Genomic DNA, 13,216 nt, shown 5'->3' on the forward strand with positions numbered 1-13,216 from the left:
CACGAGTTGGTTTGAGCGATTCTGCATTTGCTCAACGTCTGTTGAGCTAAGAGAATACATTGATACTTTTGATGGGTATTCGTCCAAGTGCCCTCAGAACTAGATTCAAGTCCGAAGTAATCTGTTCTTTGTCCATCAGGCAAGGGGAGCCGGAGGAGGGGTAAGATCCTACAGCATCTACTTCAAACCCAACTCTACTTCACGTGCCTTCAGAAAAGAAAAGATGGATCTTACCCGGAATCTGATAGAAGAAACACACACTACAACATCTCTCTCCGTCATTGCTCAAATTTCGAATGCACACGATCCCACGTTCCAAAAAATTCTGACATAATTTAGAAAATAGAATATAGGAAAAAAAAAAAAAAATCAATAGAGGAAATGGATGTCATTCAGAGCCCAAACAAGACGAAGCTAGTCATAAAAATAGGGACTGGGGAAAGAGTATGTATTCGTGCCACAGATACGAAAATATTATAGAAAAGTAAATTCATAAACTGACATGATTTTATATAATTCGTTAAATTTATTTTATAATAAAAATAACCCTGACGTATCACATCAAACCATATTAGTTTGTAGGTTTATTTTTATATAATTTCTTTGTGACTAAATTATTTCTCACTCTAGAATTACAGATATGACACAATAGTACAAGACATGTTGTTAATTAATGGGTAATGACTGGATGTTTTTAGCAAGTTATTGACATTGGCATCAGTGACGACCTAAGTCGAAAAGGCCAAACAATTGGATGTGTGACCAAGCAATGAAGGATATCCCAAACTATTCCACTAACATAGTGTTCTTTGGCAAAGAGCCGAGCAAGCAATTGGTGCCTGTGAAACTGATGACTGCCTAATTTCAGAGGCCTCTGTGTAGGGCCCTCCGTCTGCAGGAAAGTTTATTTCAAAAGCTGCGTTAATCCCTCTCCAACAGATTATTGCCAATAATCATCTCAATAGTGGAGCAATTGTAGTTTGTTGTCTTGCCATTCTCAGCAGGCAAAAGCAAAGCATAGATTTAGATTGGGAAAACAAGGTACAAACATTGGCCAGGAGGGGGCCCAGTTTCTAAAATAGGGGTACAAGTATAAACCCAGGTCTTCAATCCTTGCATGATGAGTAGGCCCTTAATCACCATTGCAATCCAAAACTAAAACCAAGTGAATGATTTTACAGGCAAAATTATCATCTGATTTATCTACTATTGCATCTCATGTTCTTCATACAAACCGTTAAAAGGTTTTAGACCAAAAATATAATAAGTAAAAAAAAAAAAAAAACTTTCTAAGCTGCAGTTTCAGTGTTTTGTGTCGTACACAAGTTCAGTAAGATCTCATTTGCCAATTTAATGAGCATGTACATGCCTCGTCCACTTCTCAAAGTCTTTTCACAAGTGCTTTCCTGTTTTATTTCCATCTTCTCTGATGAATGACTCAAACAACACTGAATGCCGATTGTATGGTGGATGTGACCCGAGATGCAATGGTCTGGGAAGCAAATTGTTGAATCTTCTGCTTAGCATCTGAAATGAACACCACATGGTCTTCATTATAAATTTCCCATTTTAAAAAAGATTTGAATAACTAATTATCAAAAACAAAAAGATTTGAATAACTATATGACAGTATAGATAAGGATCTACACAAATGGTACAAGCTAGCAATAACACCTCAAGTTGCAGCTGTAACTAGTATACTCACTAAGGCCTCTTTGGATGTTAAATAAATATGAAATCACTCCCTTGTGGCCCCCATATGCTTTAAATGGGTATATCTCCGTGATTGCATTTGGTTCACCATTTTGAATTCATGAATCACGCACTCTAACCTTATTAATAATATGAAACTCTAGAACTTATGTCATGACATTTTGAACCATCCCATCACAACTGCTCCGAACTCACAAAACAGCTGTATAAGTAAGCATGCTTTCAGTATCCTCTAAACCAAATTGATTGAAAAATTTGAAAGAAGAGATATATAGTAGCACGCTTTCACTCTAATCTTACATACTGCCAATCCCTAACCCCATTCCCCCCCCCCCCCCCCCCCCCCCCCCCCCCCCCCCCCCCCCAAAAAAAAAAAAAAGACAAAAGAAAAAACTACTAGTTATAGCTACCTTCCACAAACATATTGAGACTTATTTATTCTTAGATTGATAGCATAATATTGGCACTCCTTTGATTCATTTTAGGAAAGAGACATTTCACATGTCAGCATCAGGAAGTAACGTTAGAAGTTTATAAAATTCTAGAAAATCATATAAATTGCTTGCACACCTTTTCGGCATTTAGTAAAGCCAACAATATTTGCAATACTGAGCGTTAAACAAACTCCTATAACAAGGAGATAATCAGCTTGAAGCCTTATGAGAGAGAATATTGCAAGAACAATCCAAGCAGCCGCCTAGAAATTGAAGAAATGGAAGTTTAGATAGTTATACTACATAATATAGCCGAAGTACAAACAGATTCCAGACCAACTTTTCAAATTCTTGTCAGCTTTAAATTCTGAACTTCAACTCCAACTACAAATGTATTCTTCATTCAGTTTATCACACAAAAAAAAAAAAAAAAAAAAGATTTTTTTTATTGTTAACATCTAGCTATGAAATCTCTTGCACTACCGAATGTCCAAATGTATTCTTCATTGAGTTTATAACACACCCTACATGCGTTTTTTTTTTTTTTTTTTTCAATTGTTTTCTTTTTTCCGCCTGGGGGGGGGGGGGGGGGGGGGGGGGGGGGTGTTTATACTCCACATTTTTTATGACGTTTTACTCCATAGACACACACACACACACATGGTGGATTGAAGTATGTGGATTGTGACATGTGATGATGGTCATATTTTCTTACCGCAAGGTATAGGGTCCACCAGAACAGCCATGAATCTTTCTTGTTCATGCGGGCCAATGACTGAAGCAAAAACAAGCACCAACATACATGAGACTAAAGCACTAACAGAGAAAATAGTATCTATTCTTAGATGAGCATCACTGGTAATAGACGGTGACCACATGAGGTGAAGGATGTTTTGATAAGCAATGAAGTGAAGATAATTTCACACTAAAAAGGTATCCAACACGATACTAACCTCTTGGTCAAGAGATTCAAATTTCCATATGCTTTCACCAAGATCATTTATTTCATTCCACCACCTTAAACCAACTAAAATACGACCACTGACGTTCTTGACTACCCAAAAATCAAGAGCGGCAAGAAGGACAGTCACCACGAAAATGATGACAAAGCTATTAACGAAGAGGGCAGAAAGAATGTAAAATGCCAATGCTGCAGCCTGCCAAATCCACAAAGAATGAATTTATTCGCTGAAACTACTTCCTTCCTCGTGAAAAAAGGAAGTAAACTGGCTTATAGAGAAACAATACTAAGAAAATAACCAGGTATACTACACCTTGAAAATAACATGAAAGAGACATGTCTTCGGGTTGGCATAATTTTCTCCTGCAGGCTGCACATGAGAGTAAAATGATTTTTATCTGAAAGGAAACAAAATCTTATAATCATAAAAAAAAATGCCAATTTATACATTTCAAAAGATGCTTTGTTTTTTATGTGCAGCACCCAACAAAGTTGGAACTCCTTTTTCATACTAATGCTAAAGGGTATTCCAGACCAGTCCTTGTGACAAAATGTTAAGTTGACAATGATCACTCTTAGAAATTCAACTTTCAAGCTTATATGCTCTTTCATTTTGAAAAATTCTACTCATCATCCTCACACCACACACCACACGCCACACATAATTTTTTAATTTTTAATTTTTTTTTCTCTTACCAAATGTGTGGTGTATGGATGATGAGTAGAAGAATTCAATTAGTTTAGAAAGAAGAAAACCAAAAATAATAAAAATAAGTGTGATGTGTGGGGATGATGAGTAGCTAGGTAAAGTTTATATTTTGTGACCAGGATGCTTTGAAGATCAAGAGAGAACAATAGATGAGCTTAAAGTTTTCTTTCTTAAGTCATTGTTCCTATGGGCGGGGGCTATAGTTGGTAATGGACTTAGTGTCCATGATCTTCTTCTTTCTATTGTAACCCCTAGCTAGGCATTTTTCATGTATACTTCCTGTGTACCTGGGCTTTGCCTATTTTTATGAATACAATATCTTTGATTACCTATATAAAAAAAATATTTTGTAACCAGGATGCTGTTTGTCGTTTTCTTTAAAACAACATTAGAAGTTTTACCAAATAATTATGTGCATTTCCTTCATTTTCTAAGAAACCAAAAGAACCCATTTTCTTTTTGATAAGTCCAAGAGAACCTGATTATAAATTTTGCAATCCTCAGCATGCACTACCAGCACACTAAGCTTCCACTAAACTAATCAAAATCCATATATTTGACTTTCTTAGGTGAATTCGATCATTTCTTAGTTTTAATTTACCGAAAGACATTCATGTTTACATAGTTACAATCATATCCAATGTTATGATCCTAAGGGTTAAAGGTTTAACCAAATTAGTATCCAAAACCCTAGGACTGTTGTTATGATCCAAAAGGTTTAACAATTGTTAAAGACCCAGCCATTGATCCAAAAGTCCTAGGACTGTTGGATACTAATTTGGTTAAACCTTTAACCCTTAGGATCATAACATTCAGCCTTTTTCCGATTATTTTCGCCGTCGATGTTATCAGGGCCACAATGTGTAACTAATTTCCTCTCTATATTCCTCAAATTTCTCACCAACCAAAAATAAATAAAAGACTGAAATAATCTAAAAACTACTACAAAGAAAATCCGCGTCTAAACCCCAGATCTAATATGAACAAATTATCATAATTATCATCACATATGAATAAAAAATATACAGTTGGAATGCACAAGCTTCACAAATTCTAACATAATGAACATACAACATATCCAATACAGACGCAGAGGCATAAAAAGAAACTGAAGAGGCAACGAGGTAGAAGTGAGTCAACTCACCGGGTTGAGATCCATGCCGGGAAGGTAATAAGAATTTATCAGAAAGATATGGAGCTTCTTGATAAATCTGTCTCTCTTAATCTCTCACCCGCAACGATTCTCTCAGTCTGGAGAGATTTCAGAAAGGAAAAAAAAATCCTTCTTCAGATCGGACGCGTTTCTTTCTTTCTTTGTATCGTTTATTTGTTCATAGGGTCCCTAGTACCGAAGATCCGAAAGTTATATGAAATTTGCAGAAGAGCCCCCACTAATTAAGGAAATTACAGGCTCCCCCGAAGCCGTTGGGGCGTCTAGCTTTATGGCAAAGATTACGACCGTATAGATTTCGAAAGTGTTTCGTATCATCTCATCATTATAATTTTATTAAAATTTTATATAAAATATAATAAGTAATTCAATTTTTTTAAATAATAATTCAATTATTTCAAATCTCAAAATAATATTTTAACAATATTTTTTTCAGCTTCTACTTTAATCTAAAACCATCTTATATGATCTCTAAATCCAAACCAGTCCTAGAATAGTGAATTGCAATCTTGCATTCGGACTACCCAAACCCGCATTATTGGGTCGGTTTGATCCCGTTTAGGATAGCATTATAATTGCAACTTAAAAGAATTCAATTTGAATATAGAGAAATGATATTTACAGTCGTAGAATGCGCAAATACCATACACTTACTTGAAAAAGTGAATAAATATGGGATCTATATAAAAAAATTAATTTTTTAATAATAGATCTCACTTTTTTTTAAAATAATTATGTGGTACTTGCACATTACACGACTCTACGACTGAATATGACATTATTATTTAGATTTAGTATGTAAATAATACTAGAATTCCTCTTATTCTCTTTGACAATGATTTGCGAAAGATAACATTCTACATTTTACATTTTCCTAGCTAAAAGTATTGTTTTTAGCTTATGTTCCTCCAACAAAAGATGTGGGGGTGAAAATCTTCTTCAATTACTTCAATATTAGTCAATGTACATTTTTCGCTTTATAAGTTACTGTTGAGCACATGAATAGAGTTTACCTATCTTATTGAATGATGAATCACATCCGATTTGGATACAAAAAGGCCTCTAACTCATCTCATTTAATTATTGTAATTTTTTTAAATTTTCACATAAAATATAATAAATAATTCAACTTTTTTAACTCTTAAAATAATAATATTATTAAAAGATAATATTCTAATAATATTTTATTCAATTTTTATTTCAACTCGTCTCGTCTCGTTGTCTAAACCTCACCTAAGAAATGCATTTATGGAGCTTTAGTATTAAGATAATGCACAAGCTAATATTATAAAAATAAAAATAAATGTGACCTTCATTGGCCCTCTTAAAAATCTACTCAAGTATTAATTAATTAATTACACTGGAATAATTTATACATCACTCACAAAGCCATTAAAAAAGGAGTAATATTTTTACACTTTGGAAGGGGGTTTTGGAATTTCAAGCCTCCATTTTAAAAGTTGGAAGTTATGCTAATTAGACTACAGACTTTTGACATTTTAATTAATATAATCTCATTATTATTTTTTGACGTGATATAAATGATTGGCGTTAAAAGACAATAAAATAATAATTTAAATGTTAAAAACAAATGCTTTGCCTATTATTTGAGCCACCTTGGGTCCAGGCTATTGGGCTCTAGGACATGCCAAACCCATATTTGAATCAGGCAAACTGTACTCTTAAACCTCTCTCAAGTGGGTTGCTTGGACCTCTGGTTTTGGCAGTTTTTGCTCTTTTCGAGTGAAAGAGAGGCCGAGCAGCAGCAGAAGAAGAGGCAACGGCCGTTAATTTAAATGAGAGGTTGAGGATAGAACCAAAGTGAGTGAGGTGGGTCATTGTCTTATCCTAACTGCAAGAACGAGAGACAGCCAAAGAAGAAGAGGTGATGGGCATAGTAAACATCCTTCAAATTTCAGCCCCAACAGACCGACCCAAAAGACGAAGGGAAGGTGTTTAGAGAGTTGGCATGGCAAAGTTGGTGGTGCTGCAACAAAAACAACCTTCCTTCTCTCTTCTCCCTGCCTCTCTCTCTGACTTCAATGGCACCAGACTCCACACTCAAATTCAGGTTCTTTCTCTCCCTATACCTCTCCTGTATTCCTATGCGTGTGATAATCTAAGTTTGGATGTCTTGTTTTTCCCCCCTTACCAAATCGAAGGAATCAATGTGTTAAAACCAGAAGTCCAAACCATATGAAGGATAACTTTGATAGGTTGATTAAACATCAATAAGCTGTTCTGTTCTTCTATATTTCCTGGGTGGGTGCTTGTTGAGGTTTCACTTTTTTAATATAGTTGTACAGAAGTGTAGAAAGAAGTGTATGGTATAACTGGCATTTTGTAGAGCCTTTAGTTTTGAGTTTCCCGGCTATTGTTGGAAGCTGGGACATAGTCTGTCAACCAGACAACTTTGCAAGCAACTAGAATTCTGAGCTTGCTTTCTCTACACACCCCATAAAATTTCCCAAAACACCAGCAACACATGCGAACTATGACGCTTCCGCTCAATGTGATCGAACCAATTATCTGATTTTCAAGATTGCATCAACATTAACAAGTAGGAGAAGGTATAACTTGTTGAGAAGTGTCTATCTTAAATATTTGTCAATCGAATTGTTCATTATCCTAGTAGAGCTCAATATCCTGCCCTCCTTATGCATCAAAGTGATTAATCTCTTTCTAAACTTCTAATTCTGGCGACAGTTGAAAAGAAAGGTATGGAAGCCGAAAGGAGCATCACGCATCTCAGCATCAAGCACCAAGAAGATTCTCATAATGGGAGGCACCAGATTTATTGGTGTGTTTTTGTCACGACTCCTTGTCAAAGAGGGTCATCAGGTAGGTTCCCTCCCCTACTTGTTTGTGTGTTTTTTTTTTTCCCCTTTCCCTTCACTATTTCTGTCTGTGATTGTTTTCCATCTCATCAAGCATTTCAACAAAACCATAGCACAATTATTATTTTCCTGCTCAGTAACATCTTAGACGCCTTGATAAATTTAAGGGTACATGTAATTTTGGGCAGGTGACTTTGTTTACCAGAGGAAAAGCACCCATCACTCAACAATTGCCGGGGGAATCTGAGAAGGATTATGCTGATTTTTCTTCAAAGGTATGCCATCAGTTATGACTGGAAGTTCTATCATTCAATATGAAATGCTGTATGAATTTTTGTTGCGGTCTCAGTAGTTTCATTTTGGGAGAAATAAATTACCGAGCTGCATAGTTACTAAATATGTCTGCGATGCTAGATCTTGCATTTGAAAGGAGACAGGAAGGACTTTGAATTTGTCAAATCCAGTCTCTCAGCTGAAGGCTTTGATGTTGTTTATGACATAAATGGTGTGCGCAATCTCATTTCTTGTCTCTTGTACTGCACAATTTGCACCCTTCCAGCATGATACTATTCTTTCATCACCAGAAGCACGATGTCTTACTCTTCAGCTTCAAATAATTGGCAAATTTGGGCATGTTTTCAGGACGAGAGGCAGTTGAAGTTGAACCAATACTGGATGCACTACCAAAGCTAGAACAGTAAGCTCTGAACAGTTTGTTGATGATATTCCGCTATAGTCTAATCAACATACATAAGATCCTTTCACAGTGAGCTCTGTATGGTCCATTGCTATTAAGTTATCTAGTCTTGGATTTTATTTTAAGTCTAGTTTGGAATAAATTCATACTTGTTATCTTGTATATATTTTTATCCATTTCATCCCAAATTGGCAAATCACATTCATCCCTTACACGGGAATTGCTCAATATGGCAAATCTTTAGTAGAAAGAAGATTATCTTTGAATAAAATTATGCAGTGTTATGTAAAAATACTACTTTATGATTTTAGTGAAAGTAAGATAACTTTGATTTCATATGTTATGAAAGTTTATATTCATGTGTTAGGTTACAATGTTATCAAGTAAAATCAGATGTTGTTCCTTTTCTGTTACAATAGATTTTCTAATGTATAAAATGTAACTGATTCTCAGGTATATATACTGTTCTTCAGCCGGTGTCTACCTCAAGTCTGATTTACTACCCCACTTTGAGGCAAGTTAGAAGATTGTTTTGCCTAGCTCACTATTCATCCTTTTTCTGTTCCCCTCGGTCTCTTGGTCCTTTTGGTCTTTGCATGTGCACATTCCTTTAGATAGCATTTTCCGGAAATAAAGGTTGCTTCAGCATCTTCTGGTCTATAAACTGTTAAATCTAACCACTGCTTTGACCTGGATTGAGTTCTGGAAAATGAACATCAGCTCTGCTCAAAACCATTTTACGAGTTCAATCGCTGCTCCATCCAAATCATCACTCTCAACCCTATCACTAGTATGACAAAACTAATCAAACATGAAAATGCAATGTTTGAGCTGTCTTTGCTTGAACTACAAGGCACACTCGCCAAATTTTTTGATCTTAACGTTTTTCTATTTTCTATATCACTCCTTTTTTCAACAAAAAGATAATTTTAAGTTACACCACCCTCCCCACAAGGTTTGAGGATATATGAAGGAAGAACTTATCTCTTAGTTTCAAAGACGCACTCTCATTCTGCCTTCTGAGCTGTGTGATCCATATAGCATATACACTCCTACACCTACTCATGTCGCATTACAAACTAAAACAAAATATTATTTCTTTTCAAACTAACATTTTTCATTCAAAGTAACCTCAGATAATAATTACTGACCATACTAGTTAGATGACAAAGAAAATTGAAAAGTGAAAGCAATCTCATGGTGCACATGGTAGAGGGAAGTTCTGACAATTTTGCAAATATTGTGGGAATTTGATGTAATTTATCCAAAAAATATTATCTTTCCCATTTCTATGCTAACTTGTTGGTGCTTGATGATAGACTGATGCAGTTGATCCAAAGAGCCGGCACAAGGGAAAGCTTGAGACAGAGAGCTTGCTGGAATCAAAGGGTGTCAATTGGACTTCTATAAGGCCAGTCTACATCTATGGACCATTGAACTACAACCCTGTTGAAGAGTGGTTTTTTCACCGATTGAAAGCTGGTCGCCCAATCCCAGTCCCGAACTCAGGAATGCAGATAACACAACTAGGTCATGTTAAGGTTTGAGATATAGCAATTTTTATATGCTTTGAAGCAATTTCCAGAGCAATGACTTCTTTACTCTTGAACTTAAGTTGAACATTCTTATAAGGTAATCCTGTTAAGTATTCAGTAGTCTGTATGACTGCTTCAACTTGGCTGAAGCAACTCCAACAACATAATACGCTTAGCAAATTGCATATGATATCCGCCGGCACATGTTTGAAGCAATGATATATACAGCTATAGAATTCTATATACTCGAATTTGTTGCCAGGCTTTAACATGATAGATTTTTGCAATCACAGGACTTGGCAAGAGTTTTTGTTCAGGTTCTGGGCAATGAAAAGGCCAGCAAGGAAGTCTTCAACATTTCTGGAGAAAAATACGTCACATTTGATGGATTAGCAAGAGCCTGTGCAAAGGTAATGCTTGCAAATATATATCTCAATGGACATACAACAAAGAAGCCCTATGATTTTGCTCAAGCACAGACGTTTTTATTTAAAGTAATTGTAGTGCTTACTTGTTTCTACTTCTGTCAGGCTGCCGGATTTCCCGAGCCTGAGATCATTCACTACAATCCTAAGGAATTTGATTTTGGCAAAAAGAAGTCATTTCCATTCCGCGATCAGGTACATGTTGAAATCTAAATTGCAAAGGTGAAGATGTGAAGAATATAGATGAACAACCTATGATACATGTAAAATAAGCCAGTCCTTTATTAGCACTCTATTCCATTACTGATGGTATCATCGTTTTGTTGAATATAAATTGCAGCATTTCTTTGCATCTGTTGACAAAGCAAAGAGCGTGCTTGGGTGGAAACCTGAATTCGACCTAGTGGAAGGCCTTGCGGACTCCTACAACCTAGACTTTGGTCGGGGAACTTTCAGGAAAGAGGCTGATTTCTCCACAGATGACTTGATTCTTGGCAAGAGTCTTGTTCTCACTTAGACCATTCCTGTCTTTGATTCCTTTGTAGTGTTTCCTTCTTTCATCCAACTTTCCACTCAAGTTGAGAAGGAATAACTGCACAAATGCCAGGTTTTGTAGTGGCACAATCCCATCACTTGTTTCAACTCTTTGTGGTCATGTACGAGATAAAAATATATATATATATATGAATCTGCATAAATTAATTGCACTCTTTGTCCAAGATTTTGTCATATAATACACTTTTAAATGGTTTCATAAGTCAGCCATTTAAATCAAAGTCAATTAAAATACGACGCATCAAGTGATGTGAAATTCAAGATGATGATCAGCCTTTTGTCTTTTATACAATACTGGCTTGCTTGATATTTCTAAAGGAAAATATTAGTATACTGTCTGAATTTGTCCTTTCATTTTAACCGTTCATGTATTTAAATTTTTTTAAATAACATCGTGAAGTTTTTAGTCCCAATGTGTTCAAACTCTTATCTCTTCAAGGCCATGGGCTCTTTCTGGCCCATGAATCCATTGTAGGCAGCAATCCACTAGGGCCACAACCCACAAGTATACACGTAGGGAGAAAGCCCAAAAGAATGATTCAAAGACAATAACGTCTTGAATTTTCTTCCTTCCTTCCTTCTTTTGATGGCTATAATACGTGTTCTCATGACAGCGTGGAGCCTGAAATGATGTTACATTTTCAGAGCATTTGTTGCACCGATCCCATGTAGTAGGGTCACTAGGTAGCCCCCCAGGTGTCAATTTCAGTGCTCATTTCGTTCCAACATCCTTTTCCACGTACCTGCCTCTCAGTTTCCACAATTTTTTCCCTTTTTTTGAAGTTTTGAATGGGGATGTGGCAATAAATAATAGGACTAGATACGATTTAAATAATGAGATGAGATTCAATGATTTTAAATGAAAGTTAAAAATTAAATAAAATATTATTAGAATATTATTTTTGAATATTATTATTATTTTGAGATTTAAAAAAATTGAATTATTTATTATATTTTGTGTAAGAATTTGATAAAATTATAATTATGAGATAAGATGAGATGAGATGAAATATTTTCACAATCCAAACAGAATTATCACTGAAAGGGTTCTTAAATTAAACATTAAGGTATTAATTGGATATCAGTTTCCTTTACTGCATAAAATATTATGACATATAAAATGTGGGTGTAAAATTGGTTTCAGATCTATTTTTCACTATAAAACAAGTGTATCCCATCCAATAGATCTGATTCAAAGTAAAAAAACATAAATTTATGGCTCAAATTAAGGATATGCAAAGGGAGAGTGAAAATAAAGAAATTTCAAGAATGTTGACTCTGTTTGGATATTAAGAATATTTCAGATGATTTGTAAATAATAGTAAATATAATAATTAAATAATAATAGATAATTTATTAATAGTAGTGAATAATAGTAAAATTGTCTAATAACGTCTTAGATAAATTGTGTGGCGTTAGAATCTTTCATCGCCAAAAGTTTCTTCAAAAATAGAAAGAGGGATTACAAAATCCATCAGAGGAGGAGAAGTCATCAAATTCTTTAAAAGTAATGATAAAAGATTCAAAGAATATGATGGAATATTCTCAAGAGCAAAGACATTATCTTAAACTCCATATCTTTAAACATTATCCCAAAAGAAAAAACATTATCTTAAAACATATTTAATACAAAGTCTAAATTATCCCAAACTGAATTTTGTCGGTTGGGTCTTGCCAGTTCCATAGTCCATAAAACGTGTTCAAAATTCAATAACCAATTCTCATTATCCAATTTATTTCATTGTCCCCAAAAGAAAAAATTATTATTTTAATAATTATTTTGGACCAACTAACAAATCTAGAACAACTAGAAGCCACCCCCAAAATCTTTGGCCACGTGGCCCTACGCCGTCCTCTGAATAATAAGCCGACATGTCATGACTGTCGTCTCAATGCTACACGTATTTCGATATCAAAGGGCACCCCCCGACCCCAGAAAAAGAACGGCACTGCACTGCATATTTGTCCACGGGGCGAGATCGAGTCGGTGGACTTTACTTTTGAGTATGTTCGGGTTCGGGTCCCTCACTCTTAGCTTACTAACCAAGTTAGCATATTAAAATAGTGACAGACATCTATGAGGTCGCCACATGTCCGAAATTTTGGTGTACGTGCCTCGACTTCGTGGGACTTTCGTGTGTAGTAATTAGAGGCCACTGTAGTGATATGGTCGGCGACG

At 35.4% G+C, this 13,216-nt stretch overlaps 2 protein-coding genes across 3 annotated transcripts; one reads left to right on the plus strand and one right to left on the minus strand.

Annotated features, from left to right (window-relative positions):
• Window positions 1-1,173: 1,173 nt before the first annotated feature.
• On the minus strand, window positions 1,174-5,181 carry LOC121259510 (Golgi apparatus membrane protein-like protein ECHIDNA). Of its 2 annotated transcripts, XM_041161119.1 has the most exons (6): window positions 4,962-5,181; window positions 3,422-3,478; window positions 3,101-3,304; window positions 2,863-2,922; window positions 2,284-2,410; window positions 1,174-1,527 (listed from the first exon to the last, which is right to left on the minus strand). In XM_041161119.1, exons 1-6 carry the CDS (start codon window positions 4,974-4,976, stop codon window positions 1,439-1,441), a joined length of 552 nt encoding a protein of 183 aa, XP_041017053.1. In that variant the 5' UTR covers window positions 4,977-5,181; the 3' UTR covers window positions 1,174-1,438. The 2 variants fall into 2 exon arrangements, with proteins under 2 accessions (XP_041017053.1, XP_041017054.1); XM_041161120.1 differs by lacking the exon at window positions 2,284-2,410 and having other exon boundaries at window positions 4,962-5,177.
• A 1,688-nt stretch (window positions 5,182-6,869) lies between these two features.
• Window positions 6,870-11,189, plus strand: LOC121259511 (chloroplast stem-loop binding protein of 41 kDa b, chloroplastic). The gene is made up of 10 exons (XM_041161121.1): window positions 6,870-7,059; window positions 7,695-7,829; window positions 8,014-8,100; window positions 8,240-8,330; window positions 8,468-8,522; window positions 8,976-9,036; window positions 9,842-10,063; window positions 10,351-10,467; window positions 10,588-10,677; window positions 10,823-11,189. The coding sequence occupies exons 1-10, from the start codon at window positions 6,958-6,960 to the stop codon at window positions 10,997-10,999; spliced, it is 1,137 nt and encodes a 378-aa protein (XP_041017055.1). The 5' UTR covers window positions 6,870-6,957; the 3' UTR covers window positions 11,000-11,189.
• Window positions 11,190-13,216: the final 2,027 nt, after the last annotated feature.

The sequence above is a fragment of the Juglans microcarpa x Juglans regia genome, chromosome 4D (genome assembly GCF_004785595.1).
Source record: "Juglans microcarpa x Juglans regia isolate MS1-56 chromosome 4D, Jm3101_v1.0, whole genome shotgun sequence".
Classification (NCBI taxonomy): domain Eukaryota; kingdom Viridiplantae; phylum Streptophyta; class Magnoliopsida; order Fagales; family Juglandaceae; genus Juglans; species Juglans microcarpa x Juglans regia.